At 37.7% G+C, this 17,036-nt stretch overlaps 1 protein-coding gene across 2 annotated transcripts in view; it reads left to right on the top strand.

The window, feature by feature from the left end:
- Nucleotides 1-16,552, top strand: part of ldb2a (LIM domain binding 2a) — a 109,177-nt gene extending 92,625 nt beyond the window's left edge. The window contains exons 7-9 of one of the 2 annotated variants that reach the window (XM_052149542.1): nucleotides 591-644; nucleotides 2,602-2,741; nucleotides 14,606-16,552. In XM_052149542.1, coding sequence (XP_052005502.1) covers nucleotides 591-644; nucleotides 2,602-2,741; nucleotides 14,606-14,836 — 425 coding nt within the window. In that variant the 3' untranslated portion in view covers nucleotides 14,837-16,552. The remainder of the gene's footprint in view (nucleotides 1-590; nucleotides 645-2,601; nucleotides 2,742-14,605) is intronic. The other variant, XM_052149543.1, reaches the window with a different exon arrangement.
- Nucleotides 16,553-17,036: the final 484 nt, after the last annotated feature.

Below are 17,036 nucleotides of genomic sequence, written 5' to 3' on the forward strand. Positions count from 1 at the left end.
TTGTACATGTTAACATTAGGGTAGTACATTATGAACTAACAACGAACAATAATATGTTCATAAATGAACATTAACAAAAATTCATAAATGCTGTAAAATGATATTGTTCAGTGGTAGTTCATGATATCTAATACATTCATGTTAACAAATAGAACCTTATTGTGAAGTGTTACTGACTATATTATGTGAAATTTGTCTACAATACTAAAAATAATGTGTAAACATCTCCCTGTGTGTGGTTAGTAAGTACCTCTAAACATTTCATGTTCAGATGTCATTAAAATAGACATCACTGATTTTAGTTTGCTCTTATTATAATTAATAGAATATATTAGTGTATTACTGTCCAGAACAGTCTTTACGATCCTAGTACAATGTTTAGCTCAGGGATTTTAAATAGATTTTCTTTCATTTATGGAAATGTTCTATTTAATGTTAGAATAAAATTGATTCACAAAATACAGCAAGGCTTTTTTAGTCTTGAATTTTACATTTGCATACGTCTACTGGTTTCTAAATATGCATTTAAAATGTCTCTATTATATGTATTTTATATGGAAACTAAAACTTGCTTCTGAATATGATTTCAGCTGGACATCCACAGAACTTCAAAACTGAAATTTTCCCCACAAATCACAAAAAAGGTAATCTTCCTGTCTTGTACATTAAACCTCTTCTAATAGAGAAAGTGAATTCTGTGTCTAAATGGAAAGCCATGAAATTATTTTTTCTCTGTTTGAGTCATAAATGCTCAGCATACATTTTTTTTAGAAAGTCATTGGGACTAATTTCACTAGTCACTTAGGTACACAAGGTCACAAACATAGGTAACACTTTATTTTGTTGGTCCTAAGTAAATATTTAACTGACTATAAGTGACTTATCAACTGGCTTGCTATAGCTAGTAAACAGTGTTTCAACAAACATTCAGTAGACTATCAATAACCTTTATAACAGCAGTAAAATAACAGCTTATCGACTGACTTGCTATAGCTAGTAAACAGTGTTTCAACAAACATTCAGTAGACTTTCAGTAGCCTGTATATAGATCTTTATTAATGACCTACTTACATTATTGTTGAGAACATCATTTCATTAAAAGGTCTTAAATAAAGATCTATATACAGGCTACTGAAAGTCTACTGAATGTTTGTTGAAACACTGTTTACTAGCTATAGCAAGTCAGTCGATAAGCTGTTATTTTGCTGCTGTTATAAAGGTTATTGAATAGTCTACTGAATGTTTGTTGAAACACTGTTTACTAGCTATAGAAAGCCAGTCACTTATAGTCAGTTAAATAGTCACTTATAGTCCGCGATGTCATGCACAGCAAGCCACATGATAAGATGCACGAATTGAGATAAGCGAAGGCAACTGAGACGTGTCCTCCTTCACATTTCTTTGTACAGGAAACATTAGAAAACAAGAAAACAAACATTACCACTATAAATGGAAAACCAAGGGATAAAATACACAAGGGGTAAACAAAGAAACAAGGAAAACCTGGGACAAATAATCACAAGAAACTTTGAATGAAGACAATGACAAGAACTACAAAACCCATAATCAAAACACAAGACAGGCAGGGAACAATAAATATACATGGCAGCCTATAGTGGTCACCAGGTTAATCGTGACACTATCTTGTAATAGTAAACTTAAATAGTCACTTATAGTCAGTTAAATATCTACTTGGGACCATCAAAATAAAGTGTTACCGAAACATATTTTATGTTTGCTTACTTTTCCAAAAGGTAATTTTAAAAAGATACAGATTATGTACAGCGAGGTTAAAGTCTGATTTAGTCTACATAAATCATTTGTGATTTAAATCTAATTTAATCATGGTAATAAATGATTTCAGAATAATATTTTTTTTTTTATAATTTCTGGACAGATTTTTGGACAAATCTATTACAGCTCAAATGTATGCTGTTATTAAAGCAAAGGGGGACATATAATAAGAAATTCTCAAGTTCAAGTTTATTTTTTAGCATTTCACTCAAACTGTTTGGCTGAAATATAATTTATATTGAATAATATCTTATTAAATATTGTAAAATAGAAACATTTTCACAATTTTACTTTGGAACATTACTATAAATTATCTGCATAGAAAATGCTTTGTCCTCAAAATAAGAATTAGAAAACACATGTTAAAAAAAGTGTTAATACTATTTAGTGTAAGTAAACAGCATTTAAACATTAATTATATAAATGTCTATGCATGGCTGGCTGCAGTGCCTGCAGTGTGCACTGTTGAGCATTTATGCAAATAAAAAAACAGGGGTCTTTTCTTACTAGTGCATGTCTTGGGAGATGTTTGAATGCTTCACCTCTCAAAGAAAACAAAGTATGGTGAATTTGTATGTCTGTCCCTGTGCAATCACTCATTTGTGTTTGTGTGTGCTTATATGTTTTTATAAAAAAAAAAATTAATGTGCTTTTTCTTCTTCATCTGTGTGCATTGTCTGCATGTATTGTTTTTATTTGTGGCATGTGTGTGTTTGTGAATGTGGATGTGTGCACTTGCACTATATATAAATACTTGTGCTCTGTGTGTGTGTGTGTCTGCCTGTTTTTGTGTTTGGTGGAGAGCAGAGCCCGCTCGACAGACCACGACCAAGAGAAGAAAGAGAAAGAACTCAGCCAGCAGTGCGTCTAACAGTAGCCTAGGCAACAACGCTGGCAGCAAGAAACGCAGCCCTGCCAACAACTTCAGTCTGACCAGCCAGGTACCTGTAAGCATCAACTCTTCTTCTTTACACACACACACACACACAAGAAAAAAAATTATATGAATATGCTGTCATAACATAATGTATACAAGTGTTACTGTAGATTTGATTCATAGCAATACATGTTTGACAAGAGCTTAAAGGCATAGTTCATAAAAAAAATAAAATAAAATTGAGATTATAGAATAGAGAATTTCTTTTTGTGAAACACAAAAGTTGTTTGGCAGAATGTTAGCCTCAGTCACCATTAACTTTCATTGAACTTTTTTCCACACAAAAAAGTAAATGATGACTGAGGCTGTAAGTCTCAAACATTCTACCTACTGTAACATCTCCTTTGGTGTTGCTCAGAATTTTGATTTCATGTAAAAAAAATCCCCTTCAAACTATTGCAAATCCTTATAACTTTGTTTCTCCTGTGGATGTAGATGTTTATCAGTATGTTGGAGCTAATCTCTTCCATACAACAAATGTGGATAGGGACCAGGGAAAAAAACTTTACCACAAAAAAAGCACCATAAAGCATCCTAAAAAAATATGATGCTTTGTATGAGGAACAGGCTAAATTTAAGTTGTTATTTACTGAAAATCTTTCTTGACATCAGTGGTCACCATTAACTTTCATTGTATAGAAAAAAACTGATTTAACATTCTGCTATAAATAATTCCTTTTGCATTCCACCGAAGAAAGTTGCCAAAGGTTTATGTTTACAAGTTTATGTTTAAAGCAAGTAAAAATAGTTGTAAATGTAACACGTTTTAAAGATGTTTAGATATTTTTACTGAAAAAAATAACTGATTAAAATAATATTTTTGCAGTGTGTGGGTTTTGAAAGACAAAGTGAATGATGACAGAAGTTTTATTTGAACTATCCCTTTAATGCAGATGTATGCTGGTGGCCTGTGTTTAAATTAGCTTGTGTTCTGATACTGTATCTCTCACAACTAATGAGAAATTACAATACAGTTATGACATGTTATATTAATGTGATGTCAGTTTTTTCATGGTTTGAGGTTTTTGCTTATGTCACACAAATTAAAAAATATTAATTTGAAATGCCTATGCCAAAGTAAATACAACCCCAAAGCCTTCACTGAGAGAGAGACTCCTTAGCTCCACAGTTCAGTGTTTAACCCCAATTCAGAGGTATTTATCCCAGAGAGGCTCTTTATTCCCCTGGCTTCCTCTCCAGGAATTAGTCTGGCTCTCAGTGTATTCTACCAACATGCACACTACAGGGTCAAACACACAACCCACGAGTGCCAAATCTGTTTTTGGGAGTGGTATTGTGAGGAGGTAAATTTGTTTGGCGATGGATGATGGGATTTGTAGTGCGTGGCTTTTCCCCTGGAGTTCTAGGACAATTGGATACATGAATGCTGAGATTAAGAGAGGAGATGAGCTCTTGCGTTCCAGCTCAGTCAAACCCAGAGCTTGTTTGTATGCTCTGATGGCAATTTTTTTTAACTTAGACATTTTTAAACATGTATTTGCATCAAGACTGGGTTTTTTTTTGTGTGGCGGCTCAGGCACCTATCAGCTCAGATTTTTAATAGTGATTGGCTGATATATTTTGAATAACAAAAGACGATGTAAGTATTTTCACTGTAAAAGTGGTTTGTCAGGTAAATAAAAAATGTGCTACATACGGTAACATTCCAGCTTCATGATTAACAATTGCATGTTATCACTTTTTACAGTGTAGAGATTTATTTTTACATATGGGTAGTTATGTTAATGTATTAACTGACAATTTTAGGTTACAGATTATATAAATGTACAAGGGATTTATGTAATTTTATATATATATAATTTTAGTCATTTATCTGTTCACCATTTCATCACCATAGTTTTTTTTACCTTTTTTAAAATATAATTTCAATAGTGCGGTGTGACAAATATATTTTTAAAAGTACAATTATTCCATGATGTTTCTAATTTAATATTAGAGCATGAAATGCATAATATTAATGAAATATTTGCCGAAATGTTGTTTTTATAATAGTTATCGATGGAATTCAGTGTGTCACAATGCAGGACATGTGAACTTGCCAAAAGTACATTATTTCATGTCAATTAACAATATAGCCTATGTTTGCTATAGTCTGATTTCATGTTTTTTTTTTTTTTTTTTATGAATTGCACACAAATATTAACATTTAATTCAAACAATATTTACTCAACACTTGCTCAAAAATATTTGAATGTGCATTACCCATGCACTAAAAAAGTCAAGAGTATGTTTGTCATATCTTCGGGTAAAAAAGAAATCTAAACATCCTTAAAACTTTCCTAAAAATGAATAGTAAATAGTACAATTACTAACAGTATTTTTTTTTACTAAAAATGAAAGGTAACATTTGTTAGCATTAGTTATTATGAACTAACAATGAACAATACTTTATTGCATGTATTAATCTTAATGTTCATTTTAACATATACTATTACATTTTTTAAATTAAAACTTGTGTTAGATAACATTAGTTAATGCACTATGAACTAACATTAACTAACAATGAACAATTGTATTTTATTAACAAACATTAATAAATGCTGTAAAAAATATATTGTTCATTGTTTATGATACCTAATCTATAAACTAATGTTAACAAATGGAACCTTATTGTAAAGTGTTACCAAATTACAGTACTCGAGAAAGAGGAATGACAGATATCAAGTCTTGTTTTCAGAGAAATCTTAAAAAATGTGGTGGGGTTTATGCTTAAAACAAAAAAAATCAATTTGCCAGTGCGGTAAATTAAATAAACTTCCCTTTTAATTATTTTTTTTTTATGGCATTGGCAACATCTTTCTTGTTATAACCATAAACATTACATAATGTTATTAGTTTCACTGAAAAAAGTTGCATACCCTAATATTTCATTGGAACGCCTTTAGCTTTGATTACGGCATGCATCCATTGTGGCATTTTTTCAACAACCTTATGCAACGTCACAACATTTATTTCTATCCAGAGTTGCATTCATTTTTGGCTGAGATCTTGTGTTGATGACCGGAGAGTCAAACCAGTCCGTAAAGTAATCTCCAGCACATCCCAAATACTTTCAGTCGGGTTAAGGTCAGGACTCTGTGGTGGCCAATTCATGTGTTTCCTGAACCACTCTTTCACAATTTGAGCCCCATAAATCTTGGCATTGTAGTTCTGGAATATGCCCGTACCGTCAGGGAAGAAAATATCCATTGATGGGATAACCTGGTCAATCAGTCCTTTCAGGTGTTCAGCTGACTTCATTTTATTGCCTCACAACATTGCTGAGCCTAGATCATAACACTGCCTCCAGATGCTTGTACAGTGGGCACTATGCATGATGGGTGCATCACTTCATACGCTTCCCTTTTTACCCTGAAGCACCCATTGCTTTGGAATAGGATAAATCTCGACTCATCAGACCACATTACCTTTTTCCATTTCTCCACAGTCCAATCTTTATGCTCCCTGGCAAATTTAAGTATTTATTAGTTTTTTTTTTTCGATTAGTCTCACTAACAAATGGCTTTCTTGTTGCAACACAGCTGTTTAGTCCCAATCCTGTAAGTTCTCGTCGCATTGTGTGTGTAGAAATGCTGTTACTTTCACTATTAAACATAGCCGTGAGTTCTACCGTCGATTTTTTTATGTTGTGACTTCACCAAGTGTTTCACCAAGCTCCGATCACGATTATTCAAGACTTTTTTCTGACCACATATCTTCCACGAAGCTGATTGTTTACCACTATCTTTCCATGGTTTAATAATGCGTTGGACAGTTCTTAACCCAATTCCAGTGATTACAGCAATCTCCTTAGTTGTTTTCTTTGCTTGATGCAGGCCAAAAATGTGCCCCTTCTAAAACACAGGAACATCATTTCCACGACCACGGGTTATGTCTTCCGACATGATCGTTTAAGAAATGAGAAGCTACACAGTGCATCAGTTAGGGTTAAAATAATTGTTGCCAGCTGAAACATATTAATCACTGCAATAATGATTCATTCATAAGCTCTTGAGGATCTGCTTATTTAAATCCAAAATGCAAGTGTATAAAATTTAGACAAAAATATAAGACAAAAAATTATTTAAGAAAATTATTTTTTGCTGTGTAAAAGGCTGTTGGTAGATTTTGAAACTGACATAAAGAAGCTAACACGAGTTTTACTGTTATTGGCCAAGCAGGCACAGTTATTGGCTGATGCCGATAATCTCAAAAATGCCAAATATATTAAATTAAATTAATTTAAAATTAAAACTGTCCACTTTGTTGTTGTTGTTGTTGTTGTTGTTATTTTCTAGTTATACAGATTTTATTATTTTTGTTCTAAGGAAGTTTTGTATCTCTGTAGATGTAGCCTAACTCTGATTGCATATATTTTGTCCGGGTTGTTTTTGACCAGCATCCATCATTTTGAGGACACCAAACACACATGCAGGGAGAAAAATGTAAGTGTGAGCTTCTGGCTCTGTGCCAGCGCTCCTTTTCATATAGATCCTTTGTGTGTGTGCGTATGTGTATTGTCATATGAGTATGTGTGTGTGTGTCACAACACTTCTCCCCATTCAGAAGCAGTGAGCCTCATTGTAAGCAATGTTGCCATGCGTCTTGAAGAGGAACACGTTGGTTACATATGTAGTGTGGCCACGTGGTTTTGTCTGTGCAGTCATCGCAAGCTGCCTGATCGCCCGCCTACGTGAGACCAATCACAATGAGCTCTTCATGTGACCATGGAATGGGGGGTTGATGTGAGAGGGAACCTGTATTGAACAATATTACAACAGTGCCCCCTTGTGGTTGTGTTTTTGGCTTTGGAGAAATATGAAACGTTTATCCAAAGCGTGTTAAAGTGCATTCAATCTATGGATTTGATCAGTATTTGTATTTCCTGGTAATCTAACCCATGACCTTGCCATTACTTGTGCCATGCTGTTGCAGTTATCCAACATGTAATTCATATAACCTGATCATTTTTTCCTGCCTTAAGTAATGTCCAGCTCAAGCAAGGGACTGAACCTGCACCTGTTTTGTTCATAGAGTGTCCCAGGGATCAGGAGCAGATCTGTACATTTGATAGAAATTAGAGTCCTCTTTCAAACCACCAGCTGGAAATGTAGGATTTTTTTATGTAATAAACTGGTAACTACAAAGGTATTATGTTATAAATGTGGTTTATGAGGACATTTCTAGTGTCCTCATAATTCAAATCAATTAAAAAACATATTAAACTATGTTTTCTTAAAATGTAAAAATGTAGAAAGTTTTTGTGAGGGTTAGGTTTAGGGGAAGGGTTAAGGTTATGGGATAGAATCTATAGTTCATATAGTATAAAAATCATTATGTCTATGGAGAGTCCTCATAAAGATAGTCACACCAACGTGTGTGTGTGTGTGTGTGTGTGTGTGTGTGTGTGTGTGTGTGTGTGTGTGTGTGTGTGTGTGTGTGTGTGTGTGTGACCCCTGGTTTAACACCCAGAGAGTAGGTCGACAGTTGCCGTTTAAAAACAGATGGCAAATTCAAGGCTCGTTGGCAAGCGCCTTGCTTTTTTTTAAAGTAGGAACATTTTAGTTAATGACTTAATTAGCTATGCAAATTGTCAAATCGGTGTGTGGATATTGTTCGTTAGTCAAAAGGCCTACCTTAATGAATGAGAGTAATTAAGAAGCAGAGGGGTGAAAAGGACCGACAGTGACTCTGGTGTCTCAGCCAGACCCCTCACATGAGAGTCATTGCTCAAATAAACATAATCAGAACAGTAAAATAGCTGAATATGTGAGCGGGAGCCAATCCAAGAGTGTGAAGGGAACAAGAACTCTTACATCAGGGTACTGGAAGAAGAATTAATGGAAGCTAGAAAGGTAGAGAGCATAGGAACACCCACAACTGCTGGTCTAGGATCAAATTTCCCTCACCAAAATCCAACCATAATGTACTAGTGAGAAGGAGAGAGCTGATTCTAGATCAGTGGCTGTGTGCAACTTCATCCTACATTGTTTGTTGCCTGCATGTACAGGAGAAATGTCTTAATTTCTGTTTAAAGTTACTTTAAATAAATAAATAAAAATTGTTAACACATTATAAGGTTGTATATGATAACAGTAGTTACTACTCTGTAAAAAAAAAAAATGTTGATTCAGTTTATCATTATTATTTTTGCATGGGCTTTTTTTTTATTTAACTGACTTTTTCTCACAAAACTGAATGAATGTAGTTGTGAAAACTTAGCTGAACTTAAATTGAAGTTAAACACAACAACTTCACTTGTTTACTATACTTGAATGCCTGCCACTGTAAAGTTGGTGTTCAGTGAACCTAACTTTAATTGTCAAGTAAACCCTGCAAGTTTTACAATGGTCTCCTCTTGAGAGACACAGGCTACACACATAATAGTTTAATTCAGAGGCACATAGATGTCAACACTTGACACACAAACCTCATACAAACATCATTAAAGGTGCTGTAAGGGATTTGAGCCATTCCACATTCCCCCTCTTTCCAAAACCTCCCTCTCCAAAAATCCCAAATGAGCTTTACTGAGACCAACATCAAGCAAGAATGGTTCTAAAAACAAGATAATAATTACCTCAACTGACAACTGTTATGAGCAACATGGCATAAAAATGGCATTAAGCATTGATAATTCGCTGCAACTACAAAAAAAACTTTTGAGGTTGAGGTCAGATGTTGGATGTCTAACAATTGTTTTGCAATTTGCAATGAAAGCAAAAGCGAAATTCTGATTTTAGGCCCCTCCAGGTCTCCATCTGTTTTTAATTTAGGTTCACTTTCTTCCAGTGTTCAATCTCATGTAAGAAATCTTGGAATTACATTTGATTCATCACAACATTTTGAGAAACAAATCAGTACAGTGGTAAAGAGTAGTTTTTTTTCATCTGAGAAAAGTTGCGATATTAAAACAGTTTCTACCCCCGAAAGATTTGGAGACTGTAATACACACTCTCATAACATCACGTCTGGACTACTGTAATTCCCTATACCGTGGCCTGCCTCAAACTGCGATCTCTTGCCTGTAAATTGTCCAAAATGCTGCAGCATGACCAATGAGATATCTCACAACACTTATTTCAATCTTTCAGGGAGTAAGACATTTTTTTGCATACCTTTCCATGAAAAGAATTCGTTACAGCACCTTTAAGTAAAAGATGAGCTCTTAACATCACCACACAACTACACACAACAGCAGCACAAATAAAGTCTGCAAATAGCAAGAAAACAAGCCTACAACGCCAACCTCGTTATTTATTCATGCTGCAATGCATGCTGGGAGCTGGCAGGTCTTTTTTTGTTCAGACAACTTTGTTAAGCGAATTGAGATGACAAATACACTTAATTCAACTTAAGAAGAAGTTAATAGAATCACAACTTCATATGTTAAGTTGTCTGGACAATGTAGTGTGTCAACCCAAAAAAGCACCTTGATACAAAATTTGACAGTGTACATTTGTATTACATTTACATGTATGCAGTTGGTAGACACTTTTATCCAAAGTGACTTACAGTGCATACAAGGTATTCGATTTACCATGGGAAAGAAAACCATGATCTTGTCATTGCTTACGCCATGCTCCAACATTTGAAATACAGGAACCCTTAAAAAAAAATTCTTTGGATTCTAACTCACAACATTTTGAGCCATGGTCCAAGTGTTATGAATTAACTATTATCTATAGCATTTATTATTCTTTGTTAATAAATAGTCATTTATAAATATTTTTGTGTTCATTGTTGAATGCAATAACTCAAAATGACTGTTTGCGTAATACAATTGTATTGTTAAAATGTGTTAGTATATGTAAAAACTAAAATTAACTAATATTCATAAATGTTGTAAAACTATTTATTGTCAGTTCATTTTAACTCTTGCGTTATCCAGTAATAACATTTACTGTGCAACCTTATTGTAAAGTGTTACCCAAATTTTTACTTTAAATTAAAGTAATTTGTAATTTGTAAAGCATATTTATTAAAGTACATTATTATACCATCCGGAGATGGTAAGACCACTCCGTCCCCCGGTGGAGGGCCGGGAGGAGAATCTTTTGTTGAATTCATTTTATTTGCCACCACCCCTAGACGTGACTGCTGTACCCAAATTCTCAATAATAGAGCTCTTTCCTTTGTCTCTGAGTCACCTGGCCCGCAAATGCCGTTCTCACGGCACTCTGCCACCAGATCTCAACGGTCCCGACTCGGTTACGCAATTCAGTTTGCCAGGCCCCGCCCCCCTTCACAGGCGTCCGCTTTACTGCAGTACACGGCGAACATGCCAAATCCCTGCGTGCGGAAATCGCTACTGTTTTACTCAAAGACGCAATAGAGCCTGTCCCTCCAACCGAAATGAAGAAGGGTTTCTACAGCCCTTACTTCATTGTACCCAAGAAAGGCGGCGGCTTATTTTTTTCAACCCGGCTTTGCTTAAACTCCCGTTCAAAATGCTCACGCAAAAACACATCTTAACTTGCGTCCGGCATCTAGAATGGTTCGCAGCATTAGACCTGAAGGACGCGTACTTCCACATCTCAATTCTGCCTCAATACCGACCATTTCTACGGTTCGCGTTCGACGGCCAGGCATACCAGTACAAAGTCCTCCCCTTCGGCATGTCTCTGTCCCCTCACGTCTTCACGAAAGTCGCAGATGCAGCTCTTGCCCCGCTCCGAGAAGCTGGCATCCGCATACTCAATTACCTCGACAACTGGCTCATACTGGCCCACTCACGAGAGTTGCTATGCGCTCACAGAGACCAGGTGCTCAGGCACCTCAGCCGCCTGGGGCTTCACGTCAACCGAGAAAAGAGCAAGCTCACCCCGGTTCAGAGCATCTCTTTCCTCGGTATGGAGTTAGACTTAGTCTCAATGTCAGCACGCCTCACCAACGAGTGTGCGCAGTCGGTGCTGAAATGCCTCGCCAAGTACAGGCCAGGCACAACGGTCCCTTTAAAACTCTTCCAGAGGCTCCTGGGGCATATAGCACCTTCCGCGGCGGTCGCGCTGCTGGGGTTGATGCATATGAGACCGCTTCAGCACTGGCTTCAAACTCGAGTCCCGAGACGAGCATGGCACCACGGCACGCACCGTGTGATGATCACCCCCGCCTGCCGCCAGACATTCAAACCTTGGACAGACCTCTGCTTTCTACGGGTAGGAGTACCCTTGCAGCAGGTGTCCCGACACGTCCTGGTCACGACCGACGCCACCAGACTGGGAGAGGGGTCCCACTGCGCTGGCATATCAATTGCCTAGAGTTGCTGACTGTTTTCTTTGCCCTGCGGAAGTTCCTCCCATTAGTTCGTGACAAACATGTCCTAGTCAGGTCAGACAGCACCACCGTGGTAGCGTACATAAATCGCCAAGGCGGCGTACACTCCCGCCACATGTCGCGACTCGCCTGTCGTGTCCTCCTTTGGAGCCAGCAGCGACTCGCACTCACGTGCCACTCACGTCATGACAACGCTTGCCCAGCAGAGAGTGGAGGCTTCACCCCCAGTCGGTCCAGCTGAGTTGGGAACGATTCGGCAAGGCCCAGGTAGATCTGTTTGCCTCACGAGAGACCTCCCACTGCCCGCTCTGGTATGCCCGAACAGAGGCTCCCCTCGGGGCAGATGGACTGGCACACAGCTGACCCGCTGGGCTGGGCAAGTACGCATTTCCCCCAGTGAGCCTTCTAGCACAGGTGCTGTGCAAGGTCAGGGAGGACGAGGAACAAGTCACACTAGTGGCTCCCTATTGGCCCACCTGGGTCTGGTTCTCGGACCTCATACTCCTTGCAACAGCCCTTCCCTGGCAAATTCCCCTGAGGAAGGACCGCACCCAGACCTTTGGAACCTCCATGTCTGGCCCCTTGACGGGACGCAGAAGATCTAGCTGGTCTACCACCTGCCGTCGTAGACACGATCAACCAAGCCAGAGCCCCTTCTACCAGGCATCTCTACACCCTGAAGTGGCGCTTGTTCGCAAATTGGTGTTCTTCCCGGGCCGAAGACGGTGCGCAGTTACGTCAGTGCTCTTATTCCTGCAAGAGAGGCTGGAGGGGAGGCTGTCTGAAACTGGGTAAGACCCCCTTCCCTTGATGCATGTAAGGGCCCCGGCCATTTATTGCTCTATGCAAGAAACTTAGAGAGAAAAGAGGCCAAGCCAGGCTCATTCCGACAACTTTTTTGGGGCATTGGGGAAGGGTACGTGCAGTCTGAAACAGCTGGTCGCCTATGCACGTAAAATACCTGCCCGCTCCTGTGTTAGCAGAACGCGTACACGGCTCAGCGCATGGCATGATTTAAATTGGACCCCTAGTGTCGCTTCTCCAACACAACGTCGAGAGAGCGACAGACGGGGAACGTATAGGTTACAGGGGAACGAGACGTTGTGTCCTCCCGGCCACGTCGCTGAGTCGAGCCACTGTAGTGGCCGGACCATTTCCGGCTCCTCAGAAAAATCCTGAATGAACTCATAGTATGTCCTCGCCTTTATACCCGTATGTCCGGGGCGGGGTATGCAAATACTATCTGCCAACTTCTCATTGGCCTTTTTTCATAGATCAGAGGCATATTCGGCCCTCAAGAGAGACCCCTAGTGTCGATTCTCCGACACAACGTCTCGTTCCCTCCATCAGGGAACGGAGGTTACATCCGTAACCTAGACGTTCATTGTTAGTTTATGTTAATTCATATTGCATTAACTTATGTTAATATGAAAAAAATGTATTAGTATAGGATGAAAGAAACATTAATCATGATTAATAAGTGCTGTAAAAGTATTGTTCACTGTTAATTCATGTTAACTAATGTAATTATCTAATGTTAACAAATACAATCTTATTGTATTGTTATTACATCCATATTCAAATTTAAATCAGTATGCAACAATCCTCTCAAAACTAGCTAATAATGACTTTGGTAAAACTAAATTCCCAGACACATCTCATGAACTTGTGAAGTTCTCTCCAATGGATTTTATAACAACTTCCAAATATTTTTCAAGTGTTGGCTTAGCTGCATAAAGAGAAATAGGATGCTCCTTTGCTCCCGTTTTAGTGAGTGACTTAACCTCCAGTGTGCTGTCTGTCTGCACTGGTCTCAGAACAGTTCAAAATGCAACTTATTTTCATCTTAACTCCATATAAAGCCAATGAAAGCAACAGGTTTCAGCTTTTGGATAAACCTATTGATTTTCAATGTGATTATGCACAGTAAATATTGGATTTGTAAGGAAAAAATGCACTGAAGTACACATTAGTGTACATTGTGTTTAGCAGCATGGCGATTTGTGATAAATTGCAAAAAAAAAAAAAATGACATATCATATTAAATTAGAGACTTTTGACTTCGATGTAAAAACGTAATTAGGTTTCTTACTAGATTTAGTTTTGTTGGTGTGAACTCTGCTGTGATCGACGTCATGTTGTCTTGTCACATGACTCCGTACATCAAAGGTTTAACCTTTTACTGACAGCACAGAATCTCTTGAATTGAGATCAGTCAGTTTAAATTATTTAAATTATGCTGTGCGTATATATCAAAGCCAAAATACAAAGTCCACACATGTGTACGTGGGGTCGCACAAGGTTAAGGATTTTATTGCGCTAACACAATACACTCTCTCTCTCTCTCTCTCTCTATCTCACTCACACACACACACGCATGCTTGGAATTGAGATCAGATAGCCCTTTCTTTTAACACTGACCAACATGGTTAGTATTGACTGATATAAGTCTGGGTCTGGCTGCTCCACAGTAATTACATTATCTGGTTTCTCTCATAGGTTGTTTATTCTTCTTCTGTTAAAAGGAAGTTTGAAGCATGTGTCAGACTCTTCAATTGTGTGTTCATATTGAATGTATAACTGTATCTGTTACTGCAGGATGTGATGGTGGTAGGTGAGCCCACCCTGATGGGCGGAGAGTTTGGCGATGAGGATGAGCGTCTGATCACACGGCTGGAAAACACGCAATATGATGCCACCAACGGCCTCGACGATGATGACGACTTCACGAGCTCGCCAGCGCTTGGCAACAACAGCCCCTGGAACAGCAAGCCGCCCACAGGGCAGGACAGCAAGCCTGAGAGTACGGCCTCTCAGCCTTCACAGTAGGAGACAAAACAAGCAATGCCCCTTTAAACCACCTGGGCGGCTCTTTCTCTCTGACCTCACTTTTTACCGTCGATGATGTAAATCCCATGTCATGGTGTTAATGATGTCATCCATTTTCACCAGAAACTGATGATTCCACTCCATATTTTGGGTGACACTTAAGAAAACTGACCAAATGCTGGCAGCAATATTTGCTCACTGGATTCTTTTTTAATTAATCTAGCTAGGTTGAAAAGCAGCTAAAGAAATTAGACTATTTGGTGGACTTGACTTTAGCAAAGCTGAATTCATTTAAAGAGCATTCTGCATTAAGAGGTGAGACCTGAATTTTCGACAACTTTAGCCCAAAAATAAAGGTAAAAACTACTGTCTGTCTTGCAGTTGACCACACATCTCCATATCGCTGAAAAGATCCTTGTGTTCGTTGTCCTCTCACTTGGGACTGGAACTGCAAAGGCATTCACTGAGACCAAGCCCTGAACATTTGCGTTTTTATTGGAGATTTGTTTGGCTGTTGCATTTTTCCCTCTGTTTTAAATTAAAGGCGAACCGTGTTGCATTCCTTCAACACAACAGACTGTATTAACAAAGACAGCTTTCGTCTTTGGCTTCCAAAGAAGAAACAAAAACATTTACAGATTGTAGTTTCATTCAAAACATTCCTATTTTATTTCTAAGTGAATATGTGTTATTTTATTAATTTGTTATTATTCTGTGTTCTCCTTGTACTGTACCATTACCACAAAGGAGTTCCTTTTTGATGGACAGGCATATATAAAAAGCAAATTTGTCTTTCACCCTGTAATGAGTATGTTCATACTGGAATATGAGATGATTCTGCATGACATTTTGAAATCAGTAAGATGTTTGTTTATTTCAGACATTTGAGACCATGTTGGGCTTTGGGCTTTGGTTTTTGGTTTGAAAGCAGAGTAACCAGGGTTAAGTGACTTCAGGTCCTCAGAACCTGATGGAAAAGACAGCTGTTTGGAACAACTTGTAGTTTGCTATGTTTTTTTTTTTGGTTCCAAAATGATGGATTAAATGCTCAGGAATGAACACTGCATTATGAAATGAAACAGTTAGTAATAGGTCACAGAAAAATCAGACCACACATTTTCATTTGATTAGCTTATGGGTTTAAATAACATTAATTATGTCTATCTTTTTGCTAGTTTTAATATTTATTAAAACAATATTTTTTAAACAAACAAAAAAAAAATGCAGTGCCCTTATTTTGCAACATAGTCAGTCAGTTTCATACAGCTTTATGTCCATTCCTTAGTTAAATACACACTTAATTGTTTGATAAGTTCCTCTTGTTTTCATATATGAGGAACTGGTATCTTAATTGATTCACTGGACTTGAAAAGTGTTTGGAAGTCCCTTTAAGAGTTTTAGTGTGCTTTAATGGAAGGGGGATTGTGAAGTTGATAATGAAGATGATAATGATGATGATGGTGACAAACAGCCAAATTATTTTTTTACATTTTTTTTCTGTACTTAATCATTACAAAATGTATTAACTGAACTTCATCTCAACTGAACTATTTCCAAAATTACTAACAAAATGAAAGACACAATCTCAGTCACCCACTGTTTGAACCTTGTATTATTGGAACTCTGCACAGTTTGTAAAATATTTAGCAGAGTTTTTTTTTGTGAGTCATATACAAAGTCTTGTGTGTATGCTTTGACATTTTGTGTGCCAATAAATTGTGCTTACAGAAATTTTTGCCTTGATTTTTCTGACCCGTGTCCATTCATGCATAAATAAATACAAGACTTTGCTTGACAAAGGCTTATTTATTGGTGTCTCCTAATTTTAGAAATACCACTGCAGAACATATCTGTACCTGTAACCCATATAATGTGTTTTGTCACAAGACAATTAATCCACTGCACTTTCAATGGTATCACTGGCGCCACCATGTGTTCAAAATTATGATACTTTACTAAGCGTTAAATGAATTTTCCGGGTTCAATACAAGTTAAGCTCAATCGACAGCATTTGTGGCATAATATTGATTACCACAAAAATGTATCTTGACCTTGTAACGGTCACTTACAGGGATTACGGTAATTATGGGATGTGATACAGTTGCGCATAGAGAGCGCTGACAGGGAGAACGTAAGAGAAGGTTTGTAAAGTGGAGGATGTGAGGAGATAGTTGCTCTCAACTTGTATTTCTTTTTGTTT

This window comes from Xyrauchen texanus, chromosome 19 (genome assembly GCF_025860055.1).
Source record: "Xyrauchen texanus isolate HMW12.3.18 chromosome 19, RBS_HiC_50CHRs, whole genome shotgun sequence".
Lineage (NCBI taxonomy): Eukaryota > Metazoa > Chordata > Actinopteri > Cypriniformes > Catostomidae > Xyrauchen > Xyrauchen texanus.